The following is a 23,769-nucleotide window of genomic DNA, read 5'->3' on the forward strand; positions in this document are numbered from 1 at the left end:
AGCGCGTAAGAGACATCCTTTATACTACTACTCACAGTGGTGTGCTGGTCACAGCCGACGCTTCCCTCTAAACTCCCGGTCCTGCAGAATCAGAGGGCACATAGGACTTGCTCTTAGACTGTGAGCGATTGAGGCCCTCGAGGCAGTGTTCACAGACGTGGCTCGCCGCCTAGCTCGTCGCGCAGCCAGCGCACTCACGTTTTCGACAGGCGAAATTGATGCCGGAGCTCTTGGTCAGATATGTCATTAAACGGCTCCAGTCGGTCACACTTACATTTGCCATCTCTCGAAGCGATGGTTCAAGCTTCTGCAGCTCCTACTGCCACCACCATGACCGTCCCAATATGAATTCCAGGGCTTTCCTTATTCGCGAGTTTTTCTCGAGTTCGCCAATCGCATAAATCACAAGGTAGCAGGTCCACACGTCGACGATAGCGTTCGCCACTCTCACACGCACCGGTTGAACATTGGCTGCGACATGCAGCCAATGGCGAGGCGTGGTCGCCAATGAGCCAATGGTCCAGTCGCTTCTTGCGGACGCTTGAAAGCCGCAGCTACGTCACCGAAAAACACTGACCAATGCCAGAGGACCAAATGAAACCGAAATAAATATGGATAATGGTTCCTTGTAGGCTATGGACTCACATTAGGCATTCAATGATAAGCAGCGACTAGCTCGAAAGCACCTGCTACTGCGGCTTCGATGCGAAGCACCCTAGACCTCAACACCGACATAGCGGCACAGTACAAATTCTACAGCTACCAGTCGATCCTACCGATGCCAGAAAAATTATGCACCCTTAAAGCGCAATTGCACCTCGCCGACTTTTTTCTTTTATTCCGAAAGCAGTAGTAGTGCCAATAGGTGAAAATTCCAGCGTGTGTCTCTGCGTGGCCGACGAATGAAGCCTTCGACACCTGCAGCGAGCTGAGCGCGAGAACCATCTCCCGATAACAGGCAAGAGGGAAAATCTGCATCGACGGAGGCGGAAAGGCGTGAGGCCCTTAAATCCTCAAGGTGCTTTAGATAGCCTGGCGAAGCCACGCCCCCATGTGAGCAGCGAGCGCGCAGAGAGGGAAAGCGCGCCGAAAGCGAGCGTGCGTCATCGGCTGATCAGACGCCGCGCGCTAAGTGTAGCGAGATGTGTATAATGAAGCAAATGTAAAAGCATAAAAAAATCATTAGCAAGCCATAAAGCCAGCCAAATTAAAGGAAGCGTAAATGCAGCAAATGTAAAGCATTACATCATTAGTGAGCGATAAAAGCCAGCCAAAGCAAAGCGAAATTATTTGGCGCAACTTTCAGGCATTGGCATACGGCAGAAAGGAAACCCGTCATCTTAAAAGAGCATTCTATTTACGCAGTTAATCGCTTCGCGCCATCTCAGCGCCTTGGTTGCCAAGTTATCGGGAGCGGCCCTTGCACGACTGTATACGGTATTTTTCATGGGTAGTAAAAAAACCTGTCGAAATCAACGCTTGCGTGAGCACTACGGCGTCCGTCTCAACGGCCTCGTGTTACGTGCGCATGTTTAGAGCGCAATCGGAATTTTTTGCGCTCGTGAGAAGCGATTCGCAGTAGTGTTTCCTTTATTTGCTGGAAATACTAGCGGCCCGCAGCAACTTTATGAGTGTAATAATGCGAACAGAAAGGTCTTCTAAGTGGTCTGTGGTAATCGCGCTTCTGTACGAATGCGGCATTAGTCAGGGCCGTGTGAACGTCTTCATTATTAGGTTTACTCAGGCAGAAACTAGCGATGCGATGACTTTCAGATCATCATGCATGATGTTAACATTAAAACTGGGGCTTATTGGATAACGGCTCGCAACATGTCGAAGTCAATATCAGTCGCGGTCAAAAGAAAACCTCGGCCTGCCCGCTGTCCATGTGGAGCCTTCCTTAGCAGGTTTTCTTTGTCACAAAACTGAATTGGTCCCGTGGGTGAAGACAAAACCTGCACACTGTGCGGTACCGGAACAGCCGCGACGTTTAATAGCAATTCTTGCTCGTGTCGCGCACTCCGCTTTAGGTTCTGCCCGGCCAGCAACCTGACGCCACCGCGGGTTAAAGCTGTGAGTCAATACAGACGAGAGATGGCCTCTGGCTCTACAGGATTTGCTTGGATACATGTGACTGCGTTGTGCCTCGTAATGGAGTCCCAGCCTGCAGTCGCCGTGCGAGGCTGATGTACGGCGGTGCCTTGGCCGGGTCGCTTGAGCCTCGTCCAAACAAAGCATGGGCTACAATGGCCCACTGCGCTCGCGTTGCGCCTGTGTCCGTGCAGATTGCGCTTCTCGCCGGGTCAGGCCATTCGTATCAACCTGCCGGGGGCACCGACAGCCTGCCCGCTGACGTCTTACGCGAGTATATAGGTTATGTGAGGGACTTTTGTAACCGGTGCTCATTCGAGGTGGGCGCCAGGGTAGGTTTTCCGTGCGCCGTGCCGTGATCAAATGCGCTTTTTTTCCCCTTACATTATTTGGAAGTGGCCGGTAAGCGTGCACGCTTTAAGCTTGCCGTCAGATGCTGAGAAATCGCTACTGCATAGAAATGCTACGTAACTTGACTCACAAAATGATTAGAAAAAGAAATCAAGAGGAGCACCGCCAAGAGGAAGCGTTTGGATCAGTCGGTGGTATTTTGACGAACGCTCACGAGCACAAAAGCACAATTAAGAAACCGCAGAACAAAAGAACGACAAATGAAATCTTGCCATGCCCTGCATTTTTAGGAAGATTAATAATTATACTCAGAAGTCCCCGCCGGATGTGTCTTGTCTCTCCTTTTGTCCGCTGTCATACGACTATGAATGCATCGTTATGAATAATACAACTCTGCACCGCATCAGAGGTGCGTTAATTAATCTATTACCGGCAGGGTAACAGTACCTGGTGTTTACTTGCCCAGCTCTTGATAACGAAATGGTTACATTTCAAATTTTCATATGTCTATGCGTGCACCAACTGAAATAGGAAGGAACGAGGTGTCTGTTAAGGCTGCTTTTTATCTGCTAAGCAACCAGTCGTCTTTGAAACGAAGAAAAACAATGGTTAATATATTTATTTAATTAGATAAAGAAATAATTGAACAATCATTTCAGGCGGTAGATAGTTTTATGTAGTCCAGAGTTCGACGGCAATCCGTCTGGTCAGGCATGGTGATCTAAAGAAATGAAGAAGCAGTCACCGACCATAGTTGAAAAAAGACAAGACGTTTCGAAACCCGTATGGGTTGCTTGTTCACAATGAGCACGACGGGAGCGGTGACGTATTTATATGCAAAACATTTGACATAATGATGGGGCGTAGATGCTTGTCATGAAGCCTACGCTCTTGTTTAAAGTTTCTTGCGTGGTCTGGGGAAATAGGGATTTCATCAGAAGGCGCGTCGTCAGGCATCGTTCCTTGGAGAAGGTAGAAGCGTGTTTCCGGTCAATCTGGCGACTAGTGTCGTTTTACGGATAGTTTCGCAGAAATAATAAAAGACAACACGCTTTCGCAGAGGCCAAAACCCGCTACCTGTGCATCTCACGCGCCGTGCCCTTGAGAACTGAGTTAAGCGACGGTTGTTCATTAGACTAACTTAACAAGAACCATGTCCGTCAATTCCTGTCAGGTTCATGCAGAGCGAGGATCTCGGATCAAGCAGACTTGATGCGTTGGGTGCCAGAAGGGAATTCTCTGCTGCTTTCTCCTCTGTCCGACAACTCTCCACGATTCTCTGGCGGTGTGATTAGACATAGCACATTCACAGCTATAACACTCTCAGTGTTAGGACTCATCCTATTGCACATATGTACAGTCTTTGCCAAAAATATACGGCGCACTGGTTTGGCTTCCAAGCCGTATAATAGAGCTGTTGTAGCATCCGTGGAAGTCGTAAATCTCGGAGGGGTGAGGACGAGAGGTCTTCGCACCTCAGACAGATGTGGAAACCTGGCGATGCATCACAAGCCGCACACCGACGTCCTGAAACAAACAGTCTGGGATGTGTACTCTTTTATCAAAACCAGCGCTTGAAGGTACGGACAGAAAGGTGAGACACATACACACAATGCGCTCAGTTCATTGTGCGTGTGTGTCTCACCTTTGTCTTCAAGCGCTAGTTTTATTCAATGCATAACCAACTAGCCCACAAGCCACTCTGTGTATTTCTGTACATGTGAACGTCGAACAAATAATAACCGCCGTCGTCACAGACCCATGCACAAACCCACGCGCAAGAAGTGCTGCGCTAATTTTTTTTTCTTTCTCAAATTCGATGCTGTTTATAGGCTCAATTTACGGCTCCCAACACGGCGACGTCGAGGCGCGAGGCCTGTGGCGCAACGGCCCGTCAGCAGCCCGCTTTATGAGACCCGTGCTTTACGGTACCTCGGCTGTCCGATGAGGGACGGCCGCTTAAAATCAGTCGGGAACATTTTTTCTGTCATCCATGGACATACTAGAGATAACAGCCATACAACACGCACTCGATCAAATGACGGACATAATCCGACAACTTTAGCTGCACGTATACTCGGGCTCCATCAGTACCCTGAAAAAACTTGTTCTGGCAATTGACCTAAGAAATTCTCGAAATTGTAGAAATCTTGTGCAATAGACTTAACAGTCCAATACAGGTCACGTAGAACCGAAATAAAGTGCGTGACACTCAAAGTGAGCTCGGTCACCAGCTTGCCTACGATTCGCTTTGCCACTGGTTGCATGAACAGGGCTCAAAGAACCTAATCCAAGGGGCGTGTGTCTTTCAAATAAAGCTATATTCAAGGAGAGCACTAAAGCGCACTTGAGATTGGTAACAGGTACTACACCGCACCCTAATGCACACACTCACCATACAACAGGCAAGGATCGTCAGACAGGCTATCCTCAACAGTACCCACGTGAAGCACACGTTTTGAACACTCACTAGTCGCCCTTTTCTCTATATTTCTACCCATTTCTATTTCCCAACGGGATGACTAGTTCAAAAGGTGTAGTCTGTATCTCCAGATGCTACTGGTGCATCACTTGCTACATCTTTTAGGCAACGCTTATACGGTCACCATGCAGAAAAAGTTGCGGCTCTCTCTTTCTTCGTCCAAGCGCAGAAGGAAGTAATTTTCAACTTATATTGCTGGGAAATTCACCGCTAATCACCCGTAGCGCCAGCCGTCTTGCCGTGTTTGCCCTGCATTGCGCTGCGCCGCATGCCTCTGTATGCAGCCTCTGGCGTCATTCCGCCACCACTCTTCTCCAGTTTTTATGGTCGGTCTCTTAAAGCCTCCCTATCACAAATGCCTCTGACGTCCACTAAGACGCGTGTACAGTGTTTCTCTCTCCTCTTCTGCTGTTGCTGAGACCTAAACAGACGCTAAAGCGCGCTCGACTTCCTGATAAATGCAATCGCATTTAAAAGTTTCCGCCGACAAACACATGTGCTTTGTTTCGCAGGTTGCAACGCGACTCTCACCAGGACGCGAGGCGAGTGGCACAGCCCCCACCACCCGGATTTCTACCCTCCGGGCCTGCACTGCTTCATCACCATACTCGCGCCCAGCGGGTACCGCGTACTGCTTCGCATCCCGTTCCTTGAGCTGCCGCCCGCCAATGAGCCCCGCTGCGAGCACGACAGCCTGGAGATTGGGCCGCTGGCGGGCCGTGGGCCCAGGTCCGTCGTGCTCTGCGGAAGCCGCCGGAACCTCACGTACCTGTCCCTCGACGAGAGGCTCTCCATCACGTTCCGCAGCGACCCCCTACTGGAGGCCGAAGGCTGGACGGTCAAGTACGAGTTCGTCAGGCTCTGTCGGAACGAGACGCACAGCGAGGCCAGCGGCCGCGTCTGCTACCCGCCCGGCAAGAGCACGTCGCTCCTCTACTCAGCCCCCGGGGACTGCCACTTCGCGCTCGTCATGCCGCTGGGCTACGAAGTGCAGCTCAGCTTCAGCACGCTCCAGGTGTCGGCCGCGCGCGCCTCTTCGTCCTGCCCCGACAACTTCCTCGAGGTCTCTTCGGGAGGCACCGAGCACCGGTTCTGCGGCAACTGGACGGGCAGCGCCGACTTGTCGGCGCTCCGGTCCGCGGGCAATGTGATGGCCATCCGGGTGCACCTCGAGGAACCGCCCGGCAGCTCGAAGCCGCTGACGCTGAGCGCCGCGAGCCTCGGCTTCTGTGCAACCTACGACGCGGTGCTCGTGAACCAATCCCTCGCCGAGGACTGCGAGTTCGGCTGGGTCTCCTGGGGGTTGCACTGCTACAGGGTCTTCAACGAAAGTCTGTCCTGGGCCAAGGCCAACGACGTGTGCGCCCTGCAAGGCGGACACTTGGCTAGTGTCACCACTGAAGACTTGCAGGCCCTTCTGGACGCCATGCTTTTCTCCAGGTGAGCCTTGCACCATGCCACGGCGTGTCCTGTGTAGTGGCTGTGCATGTGCTCGCGGTAAGCACATCGAAGCTGAAAACATACCACGCACTGGGTAACCTTAGCGTCAGAGCAGAGAAAAAATAAAGGTGAGGAACGTAAGAACGAGAACCATCTTCGGATAGAAATATGAAGAACGAATACAGGAGCAAATCTATTCTTTGTGAGAAATAAAGTACTTTAAAGACAAATGGTGTCAGTGCAACAAGCCTCTTAGTCTGGGCAATACACCGCTTACCACAGGCCAGCTGTATGGAAAGTACTGGGGCTGGGAGGTGCCTCCAACATGCAACAATTGCACTTTCGTCCCTGGGAAACACCGCAGTGCTGCGCAGATGCAAGACGCAACTAGGAAGGGCAGTATTTGAAGTTGATGAGATTGAAAAATCTGATAGCAAGTGTGTCAGCATTCCGTAAATTTGGAGCTCAAAAAATAGTTCAGATATTTTGCGCAGCAAGAGAACTGGAATTATGCAATTCACCTCGTTGGATGATTGGATCTAAGTCGATTTGACATGTCCTCGCGTGATTTCTTTTCTTTTATTTCGTTAGTAAGAACAGCTGCTGCATAAAAGCAGGAGGTCTGCCAATAAAAAACTTCGCTGTTAATTAGCGCTCTGTTCAGTCGACTTCATTTTTTCCTGTGCTGTCTTTCTACGCTTAAACCAATTCCAGTAATGCACCAACTAGCCAGCAAAAACACCCTCGCGGAAATGTGAAATTACTGACCGACAACTTGGAGTGTTACTATGCAACTGCGGCACCACAGTAAGTCCCGCAATGTAGCCACAGTTGCCACAGAGCACCGTGGCTGGGAAATATTGTCGATTTATATTATCTACGTTTTTAAAGCCAAGACTACCAAAAAGGTCGTAATGGTCCCAGTTATCAACCTCCTACGGATGGGACTAATTTGTCACCAAATGAATGCCAACTAAATGAGCATAAAAGTAGCAAATATACCATCGTTAGAAGCCAAAAGATCTTTGTTTAGTGAGTGGCTTAAGTTTTGTATTTATTTATTTATTTCAAATACCCTCATGACCCTGCGGGCATTATTGAGGGGAGATAACAAGAAATTGAAATACGTTCATGGGTTACAGCATTACATATGGCTAACTGCACTTAGTTTTACAGATTTCAGAAATTGTGCACCTCCATGGAAAGATAGAAGAAAAAAAGAACAAGAAAAGAAAACAAGAACCAGCAAGGCAAACTACAAATCAGCAACGCAGCGTTCATGTGGGACTACGAATCGAAGGGCACACATGCCATGAACAAGAAAAGCAGGCACTTAACTTTTTCTTAAAATGCTCGACATCGTCGGTGAGTGCCACATCTGCTGGCAGGTGATTCCACTCGGATGATGTAGTTGGAATGAAAGAATTTAAGCGAGCGCTAGTGTGACAAGGCGGAACGCCCACTGTGCTTGGATGGTCATTGCGCGATGAAACATAGGTAGGTGGAAGGAGCAAAGCGTGTTTAAAAACAAGATTCAGATTGTAGAACTTAAAAAAAGACAGAGTCGTGAAATTTTTCTGTGCAATGAAAGTAATGGTAGTGACAAAGTGTTTTTCATTAGTGTGACACTTGATGTGCGGTCATAGTTGTGAAAGAAAACGAGCGGCACGGTTCTGAACAGCTTCGAAAATAGATATAACAGACTTAGCTTGAGGGTCCCATATCGACGCGGCGTATTCAAGCTTTAAACAAACCAGTGTTTTACAAAGAAGGAGTTTGACTGAAATGGGTGCATTAGAAAAGTTTCTTTTGATGTAACCGAGCATGCGGTTAGCGTTTGCAGTAATGTAGGTGATATGCTGGTTCCAGAATAAATATGATGTCAGATGTACACCGAGGTATTTATACGAGGTAACCGGGGCTAACGAAGCATTGTTGATGCTGTAAGAGGCTGGTGGCGAGACGCCTTGACGTGAAAAGCTCATAAATTTGCATTTTGATGCGTTTAAAATCAATTTTCATTTACTACACCAGTCAGCAACACAGTTAAGATCTGCTTGTAATAAGTGGACATCATTAGTGTTTTTAATTTCATGGTATAGTATACAATCATCTCCAAAGAGTTTAATAGAAGATTTTATATTGTTAGGCAGATTATTAATGTACACAAGGGTTCCTCATAGCCTGAGTCGCTTTGGGACGTTAAATCCCTATAAACCAATGTACACATGGAATAACAAGGGTCTGAGTACCGATCCTTGTGGTACCCCAGACGTAACCGGCATTGAAGGTGGCTGAAGACCGTTAACGTGGACAAACTGCGAGTGATTCGATAAAAAACAACGAATCCATGCTAGATCATTCGGGTCGATATGAAGATGAGCAAGCTTATACAACAGCAGACTATGGGACAATTTATCGAAAGCGCTGCAAAAATTTTAGAAGATGACGTCGACCTCTGAACCTTCATCAAGAATGGAACAAATTTCGCTGCTGAAAGATAATAACTGTGTTTGACAGGAAAACTGTTTCCTGAAACTATGTTGTGTAGGCGTGAAAAACGAAAATGGTTCAAGAAAACCTGATAATTGAGAAAATATTATATGCTTCATGATTCTACAGGAAATGGAAGTTAATGATATCAGACGATAATTGAAGGGCGAATGCCTGTAGCCAGATTTATACAGTGGAATCACTTTAGCCAGTTTCCATTCGTTTGGTATATCTCCTGTTTCAAGCGATTGCTCACATATCTTCAGTACAAAAATTGTGGAGTCCACTTTAGTATTCCCCAGGACTTTGGTGTTAATGTTATCAGGCCCGTGAGAAGAGAAGATTTTCAAATTGTTAATTATGTTAATAATTCTGTCATAACCAAACCCGACAGGGTCCATTGGAAAGCTTATGTTACATGCACAGTCTCTAACATCAGTAATGCCAGTTACGGCACTTGAAAAAGCTGCACTAAAGGTCTCGTTAAGGATGTCAGCGACGTCAGTGCTTGAAATAGGGTTTGACTTAGGGTGAACGAGGGATATAAGTGACTGATATCGTTTATTGACACTACTCCAATATTTTTTTGGACTGCTCGTTCGAAGCGTTGGCAACGTCACATTACGTAGTAGTGCTTCGATTCCTTCAAAGACTTCTTGTAACGTAACAGTTTTTTGGCGTGCTGACCAGTGCTCACGCTTTCCAGAAGACTTAGTTTTGCGGAAAAGCCTGCTTTTTTTGTTTTCCAGACGTTTTAATGAGCGGTTGTACCATGGATAGTGGCAGTTAGTTGAAAGCTTTTTTCGAGGAATATACAAGTCGACCAAATCGCAAAGGTTATTTCTGAAAAGTTGCCAATTGGTATTTACGGATCTTTCGTTGAAGTTTTCCAGAAATTTGTCAAGGAAGTCTTCAAGTGCTTTATTGATGGCAGTGCAATTTCCTTTAGCATAATCATATATTACTTATATATTGTTATGCGACGTTCAAGCAGGGAAGTTCAACATATGTTATTAAGAATGATCGCTTATACCTGATAAATAGGTAGTATTGAATAAGCATCAGGGGCTGTTGTTAGCAACAAGTCTAATACATTGAATGTTGAAGATGTGACCCTCGTAGGCTGCGTTATTACCTGAGTTAAAGAAAACTCGGAACAAAGATTTACAAAATTGACGATGCTGACGTAAAGTTGATAGTGGTATACGAAACACTAGACCAGGTAATATTAAGGAAATTAAAATCACCAAATAAAAAAACAGGAAGATTCAAAGATTTGGCACACACAGCGCTCAGCGCATCATGAAGGTCGCTGGAAAAACCAATCCCAGTGGAGGGCGAACGGTAGCATGCACACAACAAAGTTTTTGATATTAAGTCGTGATCTTCACGCATAAAAACTCTAGTGTCGTAGGAATATCAATGTGAAGGCAATCGACATGATCAGAGACGGCGACCAGAACACCGCCACCACGTGCGACTGCGCGATCACAGCGAAATATTGAGTACCGCTTTTGGGTAGCGAGGATTTCTGTCCTAGTAACAGAATCATTCAGCCATGTTTCCGTTAGGACAATAATGTCGACGGATGTGGTATCGACGGCACGGGAAAGGTCATCGCGATTGCGAACAACACGGCGTATATTGCTGAACCGCACTGAAATTCGAGAGATCAGCTGCGCACGCGGACGAAGGCGGCCAGCCAGCTGTCTCGTATGATCCGAGCCACCCACGGCACTGGGATCAACACGTGAAGTAGTAGCATACACGCTAGTTTGTTCACAAACGCTATCACTTTCAGCACAATAGGTGCAGCATTTCTTGTTGAAGAATAACCTTACGTACCTCAGCTTGAAGTGCGTGTTAGTTGTCTTGTCTCGCTTCGTCCCCGTCTTTATTCGCGCTGTATCGCATTATGGGAAAATACCAACTAGCCCGATCTGCCACTCTTGCAAGTTATTTTTCTAACATGTCTTGTATATGGACTAAAATCTTCAGACGTAGAAAATCTGAATCTTTGAGTTTAGGCTGAGCATTTAAAAGCATTTCCTTTGTTTTGTAGTTGGAAAATTTCACCATTATTGGCCGCGTTTTCATAGGGTATGCAATGCCGATTCGGTGAACCCGGGCGATATCAGTACTAGAAAGGGTAATTGACATTTCTTGCTGTATTATATTCACAATTTTTTCCTATGTCTGCAAGCATGTTTCGGTGCCTTCGGTGCATTCAGATATACCGAAAAGTATATCTCTACGGGATCTATCTTCAAGGTCGTTCAATCGGGCCCATCATGAATAATTTTTTTTTGGCTAGTCGTTCAGCAGTTGACTTGAGAGCATTAAGGTCCTGACGGATGGATTCAAAACCTGCAAGTTTGGACTCAACATTTATAAGCCTGTTTGAAATATCAGTAACCTTCACGTCTAGTTCCTTTTGACTGCATGTAATCGGCCTAATTGAGTTCAATATTTCGACCTGCCCCTGTTCAATGTTTGTTGAGTGAATTCTTACATCCTCTAGAAGGGCGAGTATGGCACCGCTGTCAAATTTGGGCGTCGGGTTTTGAGGGTTGCTACGAGTGCTATGGCCAGGGCCAGGGTTTAATTCAACATCTCCGGACAATACCAATTTGAGCACATAATAACACTGGCATACATTTTCTAACAGCACTTGTGGGCAAGGGAGCATAACGAGGCAGACATTATTTGAACACTTGGATGAGACTGGACTAACCTGAAGGATGGAAAAACGAAAGACGTTGGTGAACCACATCGTATCGCTGCTCCCATGCCCACTGAAGGGGTGACGATGGTGCAGCCCATTTATATCTTCTGCGATGGTTGACGTCGATGCCGATCCGGGGTAAAAATCTTGCGAAGTGGTCACCAGCTGCGTCATGAAAGCATTCCATGGGCCGTCGGAGCATTTGTCACTTGACGCCGGCGCACTCCCGTCGAAATGCGCCGACGGGATTCCGTCGTAGCACAGAACTGGATCTGAAGCGGCGCTGCCAGTGAAGAGGACCGGACACTGAAGGATGAAAAAACGAAAGACGTTGGTGAACCACATCGTATCGCTGCTCTCATGCCCACTCTTGATGCTTTCTGCGCTGGATACCCGTTAACTTGCGCCTTAGTACTGCACATGAGCGATCGATCTTGATAAGCGATAGTGACAGCGTTTCTGGGATCATCGGCAGTGTCTGTATGTGTTGCTAATTGGCGGTATTAATTACAAATTATTTAAAGTTGCGCACGCTTTTGAAAATGCATTTTCATTCTGAAGAAGTTACAAAACATAATCTTCAAAAATATACGTAGTCGTGTTGGAGGTTTGGAGAAACAAAATGACTACAGCAGGCTAAATTAAGTAACTAAAAATGGTGTTTAATAATGTAACTATCTTTTTTGTCGTCATCAGCCTGAGTACGCCCACTGCAAGACTAAGGCCTCTCCTATATCTCTCCAGTCAACCCGGCACAGTGTCAGCTACGGCCACCTTATCCCCCCAACTTTCTAATCTCAACCGCCCCTCTACTTTCTTCTTCCCCCTGCTGCGCTTGCCTTCTCTTGGAATCCAGTCCGTTGGCGTTAACGACGGTCGATCATCTTGCTTTCGCATTACATTACCTTCCCATGCCCATTTCTTCGTCTTGATTTTGGCAAGGATATCATTAACCTGGGTCTCTTCCCTGATCCGCTCTGCTCTCTTCCTGTCTCTTGACGTTACAAATACCGCTAATAAGGGAGTAATTAATCATCGGCATCCACCCAAGCGCAGCCATACGGCTACAAAGGAAAACTATACAGCTTTCTCAGAAACTTCCCAGCAAAAGAAAAATTTATACTGGTCTGCGGTTTGAACCCGGGACCACGGCTTCACCGGAGAGGTCGCTCTACCAATTGAGCTAACCGGGACGGCAAGCTTATGGCAGGGTGAGAGCGAATTGATCAATAACTCGAAGTGGGAACAGTGTTGGTTTTGACCTACATATCATTTTTTCTTTCCATAGCTCGCTGCGCTGTCTTCGATTTAAGTTTAATCACGTTAGCCGCGACGTTTCTGCCCCTTAGATGAGTACCGGTAAGATACAGCTGTTATATACTTTTCTCTTGAGAGCTACTAGTATCATAATCTGAAAGTATCTGCTAAATGCACCTCACCCCATTCCTATTATTTTAGTGATTTCACTCTCGTTATCCGGATCAGCTGTCATTACCTGTCCCAAGTAGACGCATTCCTTTCAATTACTGATTGGTCGCGAGAGGGTGCTCGGGAAGAGCAACCTCGGTCTCACAACCCACACCACTGGAAGCACGTGCCATCGCGGTGCAGTGGCAGATCGTTTGGCCGCTGCACCACTGCACTCGTAGTGGTACAAGGGCTGCCAGGGATCTATGAATGTAGAGAATTAGCAATTTTGCATATATGAGCATTAACCGATTATCACTCTACAAACAACATCCACCCACGAACGATAAACGCGAACACCGGAACTGAAGTAAAAATTGAAGTTCCAGCGCACCTAATTCGCATTTGTCCTAGCTACGCAAATCTACCGTCAATTTTTTCTTGACATATGGCTCTTGTACACCACGATTCCGTGATGCCTGCATGACTGTTGTAGTTTCTCCTGTGTCATACGCTTTCTCGTAATCTATGAAGGCTATAAAAAGGGGTTTTTTATACTTTGTTCACCTGATTAATAGTGTGAATATGATCTATTGTCCAGTAGACTTTACGATAACATTTATGGTCCTTTGGTGTACTGAAGTCCAAAGTTCTCCTGATTTTATTAGCGATTACCTTAGTGAATGTCTTGTCAACGGACATTAAGCTGATCTGTCTAATTTTCCAAGTCCTTGACGTCCCCTTTCCTATTGATTAAGATAATGTTAGCTTTCTTTCAAGATTCCACTACGGTCTAGTTATAACTAATTGGGTGTACAGGATTACCAAGTTTTCTAACACATTCTCCTCACCGTCGTTCAACAGATCAGTTGTTACTTGATCCTCACCAGCTGATTTCCCCTTTGCATAGCTTCTAAGGCTTTCTTTCGCTCATACTGCCTCTCTCATTATTTTCCTGATTGCTTCAGCTACCATATAGGTCTGTGTAGAACTCGTAGGCTGCTTTAACCACTGCCCTGCTTGTCTCCTAGTGCATACATCTGGTTTTTTTTCCTATGCCTAATTTCCTCTTGACCGCTTTTAGGCTACCATTGTTCTTCAGAGCATGCTCGATTATTTCCGTATTATTTCTTTATTTATTTATTTATTTACAGTGCCCTCAATCTCCGAAGCATTGCAGAGGGGAGTGGGGTGAACATTTGCCGTGAACATTTGTGACGAATCTTGGTTGAAGAGTAGGAAGTTGTATGTAGAAGACTAAGAAAAAACAGTATAAAAAACCAGACTGCAAAAACATTAGAGTAAACAGTAACAAACCATTAAAAGCTCGGCATAATATTAACAACAAACACCTAAGAATGAAAAAATGTAGATAACAAAACGTACAGCTCAAATTGGTTCTTTCACGAGTGCGAAAACATAAGGGAACACAGCCATGTAAAAGAGGAAAAAATACAAAGCCAACTAACTTAAGCGTATCATTTTTACGACGTAATAGGTTTGCAAACAAGCTCAAAACGTCATGGCTTCGTTTGAGCAATATAAATGAAGTTGTTACAATACTTAGGCCACATCATAAACAAACATAAAAGCAGATAAAGCTTTCCTGAAAAGAGCATAATTATTGTCGCATGCGATATCAGCCGGTAGGTGGTTCCAGTCCCCACATGTTCGTGGTAAAGATGAGTAAGAAAATGTGTATGTGTTACAACGAATCTATCCAACCTTGTGTTTGTGGTCAACTCGTGACGAGCGATATGCCGGATCTAGAATGAGTTGCTTTGTTAAAGTTGAATGATGGTATACTTTGAAAAAGAGGCGTAAACGAAAGAAATTTCTACGCAGAGACAAACAGGGTAATGAAAGACTGTTCTTCATACTTGTTACGCTTGATGTGCGATGATAGTTAGATAAAATGAAACGAGCCGAATTTTTATGTACAAGTTGAAGAGACTGACATAAGTTAGCTCGGTTAGGGCCCCATATGGAAGCGGCGTATTCTAGTTTGGATCGTAAAAGTGTCTTATAAAAGAGTATTTTTAATGGAACTGAGGCCTTGCTGAAATTTCGACGTAGATACCCGAGCATGCGGTTAGAGTTGCAAATTATTGGATCAATGTGCGGTTGCCACGATAATGTTGAAGTTATGAGCAGACCTGAGTACCGATAAGATGATATGGCTTACGATGATATAGTAACCTATGTCAATAAACTTAAGCTTGTTGATCAATTTTGATAGCTCGGCCAGTTTTACTCGGTCTGTCGTCTCCCGAGAAAGCTTACTGGTCTCCTGTCTAACTATCGTACCACTTACTTTATCTAATAACGTTTTAGTCTCCCAAACCTGCTCTCCAAACTATTTCAAACTGTGAAGAACACAGAATGTATTGTTAACTACTACGATTTTTCTAATAGAAGACAGCTTCATGCATCTTCATGTTTGCATTCGTATCTACCATTTGCGCCTCCACATGTTTCTGAAAGAAAAGCTTCACACAAACGTTATACGCTGGCCTGTAAAGTGAGTCGCATACGTGGGGTATGTACAAGACTAGCATAAAGCGCACGTTTTGCTGATGTATACTGATATTTTCTGGCATGGCATTTTCCAGTTTGTCGTATTCATTTTGATTTGGTTGCCGCTCGCGCTTAATTATTCGGTTTGATCACCGTGAAAGCTTCGTACGCGAGCTGCGTGAGCGTGAAACTATCACGCTAGAAACGGTCACTGCTGTTCGAGTTGGGTCGTTCGACGCTAGTCACCTCAGAAGCACAGCATTTTTCATACGCCTTGGATATCCAAAACGGACACGCCTTAAGAGCCTGGCAGGCACCTTAGTAACTTTGTTCTCACAACGAACGCTAAATTATATAACATTTCGTAGATAATGGGTCACCCCCTGTAAATTGTAATAGTGCTGCTAAAGCAGTATTATTCCTAGTGGTAGTACTAGCTGTTCAACTAGTAGCGCGACTGTTAGTGGTAGAGCTCTTTACCTCCTTCAGCTGTCAGTAACAGTCACTAACGGCATTTGGACCTGCTGTCATTAAGGTCTTCATAACCTGTGTGATAATAAGCAAATTCATAGTTGTTTGGTAGCGACCGCTACGGCCTATTCCTTACTCTTTTTTTACGTGTGTCCCGTGCCTCCACACACCCTACCCCACGCGCGAAGAAGACCAGGGGCCGTATTCCGAGTTTGTGTCATAATAAAAAGCGTCATAACCTGCCGCAGCGACCACACCTGATTGGTCGAAAAACCAGAAGCGGATGTCGGTTCGGTTGCGACTGTGAGCGGCGGCAGGATGTCACTGCGTTGCGGTTGCCGCAGAAAAACGTCCAGCGGCGCTTTTGCTCTTTGCCGAGAATAAGAACGCGGCCAATGCGACAGAAGAAAATTCAGCCACAAGTTTGGTTGCGCATAGGATTCCACAGTAAAGAAGTAATATCAAAGCTGCTTTATTTACCCAATTGACTTCATCAAATACAAACGTATAGTTCAGGCAATTTCTGCACCGTAAATGCCGGAGGTGTACTTAAAGTAGAAAATATTGTACGCAACCACGCATGGCTTTTCAGTGACAGAAGGCGGCCTCTACAGCCGTCGATCGCCGATGGTAAATAAAAGGCAGCTAGCTTGTTCACACAACACGGCGTTTTACATTTATCTTGAGGGAAAGGGAACAGAGAGAAAAACTTGTAGCATGCACTCACTCGCTGCACAATGCGCGCTTCGTGCCAGGCTAAACCAAGACGCCGTGACGACTTGCCGTCTGCAACATCGCTGAATGTAAATTGGTGCGGTGATCGGGTGGTTGTGCAGACGGTAATTTACGTTTTTTCATTGATTTAATGCAGGCGCTGCAAATAAATTAAAGGGATGAGCTAAAAATCTTCTTACTGTGTTTCTCTTGATATATGCGTTGGGAGACTTCAAAGACGAAGTTTTCATAGGTTCGCCATGGTACGAAGCGCAGGCATGCCCACACTGACACCTGAAAACTAACTAACTTTCAAGCTAACTCGCGAGCTCAATGATGCAGAGCCACACCACCGCGGCTATCGAGAACCGTAAGGGACACAAAAAACCACCTCTGGCATGTCAAACGCTTCGGTGTAGCAGCGCGTCGCTGGCGACTGACCATTCGTGTAGGTGAGTGGTTTCACGCTGGCAGACATTACACACGATCATGATGCAGGACGCTTCAACAGCCAATGAAGAGCTCTAGAATAGGAAATGCGCGTTTTCGCACAGTAAACGCAAGTATTTTGCGGGTCATTCTGCTTTGTTACATCATTCAACATACGCAGACGAGATAACTCGCTGATAGTGGCGCCATCAAGTTTGAATGAAGAGAACAATTTCTGCAACAAATCGGTGCTCGTTAGGCCTAGCAGCTACCAAATCGTCCAACGAAATAAAAAACAGGCCAAATTTATGGTCCACCCAATTTGTTATAGGCAAGATAAGACGATGCGAAAGTCCCGCACCCAGTTTATAGCCTGTTCATGAGCCGAAAAACGCAGTAATATCGACGAGTTCACTTTGAAGCGAGAGGCTCCACTTCAGAGCGCGCCGCCGTGTTGGCTGTCGAGCGTCTGCTGCGTACGCTATGTGTTTGACGTGACCGTCCGGTTTCTTCGACCCTTTTCGCTGCATCCGAACCACCACATCCGCTTCCGTCGTATCGACCAATCAGCTGTGCCTGTTGCGTCCGATTATGACGATTATGACGCTTTTTATTATGACACAAACTCGGAATACGGACCCAGCTCCCCCTTTTGGCCCTTTTGACATTATTTCCTGTCTGGAGAGGAACAAATTTCTCAAACAGGCTCCTTTCTGCTACACAAATAGGCTCCGTTGTGCCCCGGCGCCTTTTTTGCCCGTTTCTGGTCGCGACATACAGGGCGGGCGCACTTGCAAAGGATCTGTGCGGCCGTATAACAAGCTGAATGCGAGCGGCAGTCGTAGCCGGAGGCGCACGGCCTTAGAGTGTTCGCGCGTGTCTCTTCCCTAGCCGCAGCAACTACAAAAATAAGCGCGCTGCCTGCAGGCGCCCTCCGAACGTCAATTTCTGCGTGGTCGACACACGGCGGCGCAGGCATAAAACGCGCGTCGCTGAACCGTGCCGTCCGGCCGCCAAGCGTGACGCCGCGAACTTGTTTGATCTCCGGCGGCGGCGGCGGCAGGCGGAGAAGCACGTCGCGCGCGGGCGCGTTGTGGCGCGTGCCGGGGGCACTTGTGGAGCGGCGGCGTGCCCTGCTTCGGCGGCCAAATGGTAGGAGACGTGGCTCCCGTACAGCGCGGGGGGAGTGACAAACAAGGAGCGACGGGCTCGCCATAAATCTTTACAAGCTGCGCCGACGAGGCCCGGTTTTTGGGGCTACGAGCTAGCCGCACGCACATGGCACAACGAGCGCCGTCTTGTGATCGAAGCGGCAAGGAAGGACTGAAAAGGCTACAGCGAGTTTCCGACGCTCGTAAGCAGCAGCCGAGAGAGTGTCTCATAGCAACAGATGAACGAAGTGGTTTTTGGAAGCTCTAAACGGACGCATTACAGCGACGCGACTCCCTGTTACGAACCCGGTAAAGAATTGCGTGTCGTGAAAGGTAAGGGTGAATGACAATAAATAAAAAGACGAGCACCTAGCCCAGCAACTGGAGGAAGACGTAAAGAGAGAAGAAACCGCTGACCGCAATGGCTGCCCGGTGGGAGTGTCGCGAAAGTTTCTGGCTCGAATGTAATCTCTGTTAGGAGAGATTTCATATGGATACTTTTTCTTCTGCAAGCGCACGCATTCGAACAATCACCTCGCTCGCAGACAGGCAGGAATTTGCATCCAGTGTTTACTCTGGGATTCGGCATGTGACATGGCGCACATGCGGCCAACACAAAAAAAAAGGCCGGGTTTTATGTTCTTCATGCTTTGGGCGACATTTACAGAAAGGGTTAATTTTATGTTTAGTGAGTGGGTGTAACGATTCTTTACAAGAACTTCTTTAGAAGAAGTGGCGCACAATGTAAAAAAAGTGGCCAAGAGGCATGGTGTCCCTGTCGTATTTTCTGCCCCACAGAAACTCGCAGGCTTGTGCCCGAGAATCAGTAACCAAGGAGCTAGAGGCACTGGATGCGGCATAAAACATGCTAAAACGTTTGTCAAATGTGCCACGGGCGTGGTTTATGAAATCCCGCTCAAGTGTGAAGGCGCCTACGTGGGACAAACAGGCCGTTGCGTGAATGAACGCGCAGGGGAACATGCCCGCTCAATTCGAAATAAAGAAGCAGCGAATCTGCCCGCTCACTGCCTTGCCTGCAGTAAATGCGAGCCTTTGCTTAAGGAGATAAAAATTCTAGGAAAAAAGTAAAAACAAAACAGCGCGTGAGCTTTTGGAGGCCTACCACATAAAAGAAAATGCGATAAATGTATAAGCGACACTTCTGTCAAATTGTACAAGAAGGAGAAGTATTTTCTGCGCACATTTTCTTGATCCGGAGATGACTGGCTGTACCCCCTCCCCCTCTCTCATTCCTCTTGTTCTTTTTGCTGTGATTCGGCATACATAAGGCACCTTCACTCAAATAAACTAAGTTGATAGTTTGCGCTCGTTCAGTCTTCTTGGCTTTTTCCTGTGTTTGTCTCTTTTGAATGCGCAACGTGGTTCTTCAAATTCAATGTAACCATTCTAAATTCAAAAACGGGCTCATATGTTGAGGAATAAAAAAAGCGGCGTAGTGGGCGCAAGCCCTGTGCGTAGTTTTTTTTTTTTTTCATTTATGTTTTTCTCTATCCTCGTAAATAACATTTGAGTGTAGTCTGTAGTTCGCGCTCGGTCTCATTGAAATCCGTGGAATAATACTATGCTTTCTCTCATAATACAAACACCCTTGAGCTGTTTGTGTACACAAGAAATGAGTAAACGTTCTTGTACCCGTACATAATATACAGCGGAGTGTCGGCGCGGAAAATACGTGACGCGTGACGCTTTGCTGTGGCATCCTTCCATGGTCGCCTTTCATCTCCGGATGCCTCGAAGCACGGCACGCCCTGCTTTATTTGCAATCATCGCCAACTTGTTCCGGGTTCTTCGCAAAAATTCCCCTTGCGTGGTAAATAAATACGCGGCGCTCGAATAGAGCGTGGCTCCGCTGGTACAGGAGACTCGGGTAAACTAGGCTGCGTCTAATTTCGCCCTACGCATCGATCAGCCACTGATGCTCCGGACAGATTCCATTCCAAGCAGCCTCCTGATGATGTCCCCTGGTTTTCCCTGAAAGTTTCTGACGCTGCTCGCAAAACCGACGACGAAAGCAGCGCAAAGCAAGCGAAAAAAATTTGTGAGCGCTTAAGCGTAGAACGCGATAGTGTTATTGGGTCCCGTTCGCATCGCCTACTCAGTTACCTGATTCCTAATTAGGATACTCATCTACGCATCAGTGTATGTCTTTAAGACACTTCACTAAGCCAAAGTCTACAATGCATCCAGTTGTGCTCTCTGGCTTAGTGAAGTGTCTTAGAGACATGCACTGATGCGTAGATGAGTAATTATGAGTACAATAATAGGTCCACCCTTATTTAGCTTGAACCGATGAGCCTTCGGGGCCTATGGGTAGCATGCCCACCTCGCAATCCTAAGGTCCTGGGCTCGATTCCAACCTAAGCTCATGTTAGCCCAACTTTCTTCTCAGCCTAATTTTTGTTAATTCTCTGCTTCGATCGGTATTTCTCGCTCACGGCCAACGACACCGACGACGACACCGGTTTTTCTGTAACATGGGACCCTTGACGCTTTCGTGTTAATACTGCAGCCGTTCTGGGCGCGGCTAAATACAGGTGTCTACAAGACCATTCGGCAGCGGCTCAACAGTGCGCGGCGGTGCTCGCTCTCGCACGAAGCGTCACATTTCACCAACTCACCTGACGCGCGTTCGCAGTGCTTGCTGCCTGGAACGCAGTTGCAGTGTTGTAATGAAACCAGGGTGAGACCATCGCGTGCTCTTAGCACCGTGATCACTAGCGCACTTTATAAATCCGGAAGGACGTAAGATGTTGCCTGTTTTCCTTTGTGAGTTTCTTCAGTGCTTTCTGTTATGCTCATCGTAAGTGTTAGTGTTAGATTTAATGGAGACTTCCTTTATTGGTACACTCCAAGTACTCCTAACAGCGAAGCGCTCCGAACAAGTAAAGAAGAAAAATCTTTCTTCGCGGCAGGAGCAATTAAAGGGCGCTTTAATTACCACGACGACCGTCACACCCGAAAGCGTAAAGTAACACGGGTTGCTGGAGCACACAGTCCGTGTGAAAATCAAGAGAACGAACAATGCATTACCTATTCGTATAAGCATTGGGACCAGGAATTTTATCGTTGAATCGAGACGGAGCTTTCTCCGACTATAGCTTGGCAGGCGGAGACAGCGAACGCTGCCGAGTATGCTCAATGTGACAACTTTAGGGACAGAGTCCGTGGGGACTGACAGAATGATGAATTTTCCCCTCAAAAGTTTGTCTGTCGTTAACAGAAAGGCAGCCCCGGGCGTATTTCTAAACGTTTTTCACGCCTGTACAATTGCTAACGCAGCGCTCAGCACTTTCCAGTAATAAATCATTGGAACTACTGCTGGCAGACGTTGCTGGCCGAGGACTGCGCGACCCTGAGCTAAGACAGAACGCGAAGACGCCTCCCAAGATGATCGAGTACCCTATCCAGTGGGGCGCCGATATGTACCGGGCGTATGCGTTTTTTTTTAATGATAGGGCGATATTATTCTCCAGAGATCATTACTCACGAAAGCAGGGTACGTTTAAAGTGCATGGGCCATACTGATAAATATTGCGATATAACAATGACGCCCTAACTACTGCATCAGCAGCAGACCCATATTGCGAGTAGGCGCAAGCAAGGAAGTGTCCAAAGGTCATTAATGTAATTGAACTGACTAGTTACCCTCGTCTACTGAAAATTTAAAAAATGTTCATGATGAGCTGCGCTAGTCGACTTAATTCTGCCTCCACCTCGCTCCTAGCTTAAAAAGGCCAATGGGGACATCTGCATACATTATTTTTCTTCGTAAAAATTCATCGTTCAGCTTTTTGGGTTTCTGATCGAGTTTTCTCGTCAGCAAAAGGCGTGTTTACTGCAGAAGGATTTCGAGTTTAATTTGGAATATTTTCCCCTCAATCGGTTAAAACCCGTGAAGTTGACGTTGATGATGACGTCACGGGCATCAGGGACGACTCCGTGATTTTCGATTGGATTTGAAAAGGTGGTTTGGTCTAGCCTCGGAGGTTCCGAAACAAAAACCACTTGACGTCATTGCACTTTGCTGATCAAGACAACCTGCAGCTGCGGTATCTGCATTCCTTTTCTTTTATTATTTTTATCCCATAAAAGCTCCGTTTACATTGAAAGTGGCGCTTTTTTCATCAAAAAGGGGTAATACGGGCCGTCTTCAATTTGTACTCAGTGTGTGTTTAATGCGTGCGCAGAGAGTTAGCATGCGCTGCAACACTCGATCGCAGTCGATTGCGAAACTGTAGTTAATAGAACCGAGCTCAGATAGGATCGAATTCACGAAACTGGGTAAGTGCGGCTTCCCGCCAACGGCGACTTCTATCTCGCCAGAGGAAAGAGGCTAGAAGTGGCTGTTAGTCGCTCAGTGTCTCGTTAGATTTAAATCTTCGAGGTGCTGTAATGCTGCACAGCCTTAGCCAAAATGTTCATGCCACATGCTGGGCTTTTTATCCGTCTAGTGGGGCACTTACGGTAATCTCTGTCAAGGTGAGGAAAACCGTCGTCATCACTTTTCAAAGCATTTTGGTTTTCAGAGATGCCTAAATGCTCCACTATAAAGCACAAAACCAAATCCTTTGGCATCAAGAGTTTTGGAGGAGGCTGCACGCGCCTTCCTATGCCTCCTTCTTAGCTACCGCAGCATTCACTAGACAGTTTTAGCTGTGCGTACGCAAAGAGTTAGCGTACGCGAGGAGTTTGCGGGGACGGTAGTGCGCATGCGCAGAACGCAAGCGCAAGCCTTGCGTCTTGCGTACGGTAGCCTTGCGTACGGTAGCCAGCGGAGTTTGCGTTGCGGCGCTTGCGTGGCTTGCGTACGCTAACTTTGACAAGATGGCGGCGCCCTGCTCGCCCGCTTCGGAATAAATACATGTCGCCGCTGGATTCTTCGACGCAATAGCTCGCTCAAATGGTAGCGGTTCGCTTTTATTTCGCCTAATCTTGCCCACACGTAGCGGTATAAGCGATAACTAGCCCCTGTTTTTCAGATAATTTGGCGATCTTCGAGCTCCTAGGCCTAACTATATTCAGTGTGTTTTCCTCGTAGCAACGACACCTGGCGAAGCAGTTTTCTAACTTTTAGGCAGATCTTGCATTTTCTTCGGTTTGCATAGTTTTTCTTCTTGGAACAAAAAAGGCTCCCAATGCACTCACAGTAGTTATCAGTAATCACGGATGAAATTTTCTTCAACCGAGCGTTGATGTGGTTTCGCTTCTTGTCACTAGATGGCGCCACGTGCGCCTGAGGGACGCTACGGCACGGTCAGCTAAAACTATACTTCGGAGCGGACAGCGTAACGCACGCAGCGCCGTAGCTCTTCGCGTACGCAAGCACTTGCGTACGCACAGCTAAAACTGTCTACTATCCGTCGCCTTTTCTATGGAACCTTTAACGTCGCATCACGTAAGGAGGACCGCTCCATAATTCATTTCTTACCTTGTTTTCTTTCTTCTCGCGTATTCTTTCTTCTTCATTCTGGTGGACC

The 23,769-nt window shown here is 46.7% G+C and overlaps 1 protein-coding gene across 1 annotated transcript in view; it reads left to right on the plus strand.

Moving 5' to 3' along the window:
- The window catches only part of LOC144114347 (uncharacterized), a 333,452-nt gene that overhangs the window by 255,853 nt on the left and 53,830 nt on the right, over positions 1-23,769 (plus strand). Inside the window, exon 7 of the mRNA XM_077648004.1 lies at positions 5,437-6,364. Within this exon, the coding sequence (XP_077504130.1) occupies positions 5,437-6,364 (928 nt within the window). The remainder of the gene's footprint in view (positions 1-5,436; positions 6,365-23,769) is intronic.

The sequence above is a fragment of the Amblyomma americanum genome, chromosome 1 (assembly GCF_052857255.1).
Source record: "Amblyomma americanum isolate KBUSLIRL-KWMA chromosome 1, ASM5285725v1, whole genome shotgun sequence".
Classification (NCBI taxonomy): domain Eukaryota; kingdom Metazoa; phylum Arthropoda; class Arachnida; order Ixodida; family Ixodidae; genus Amblyomma; species Amblyomma americanum.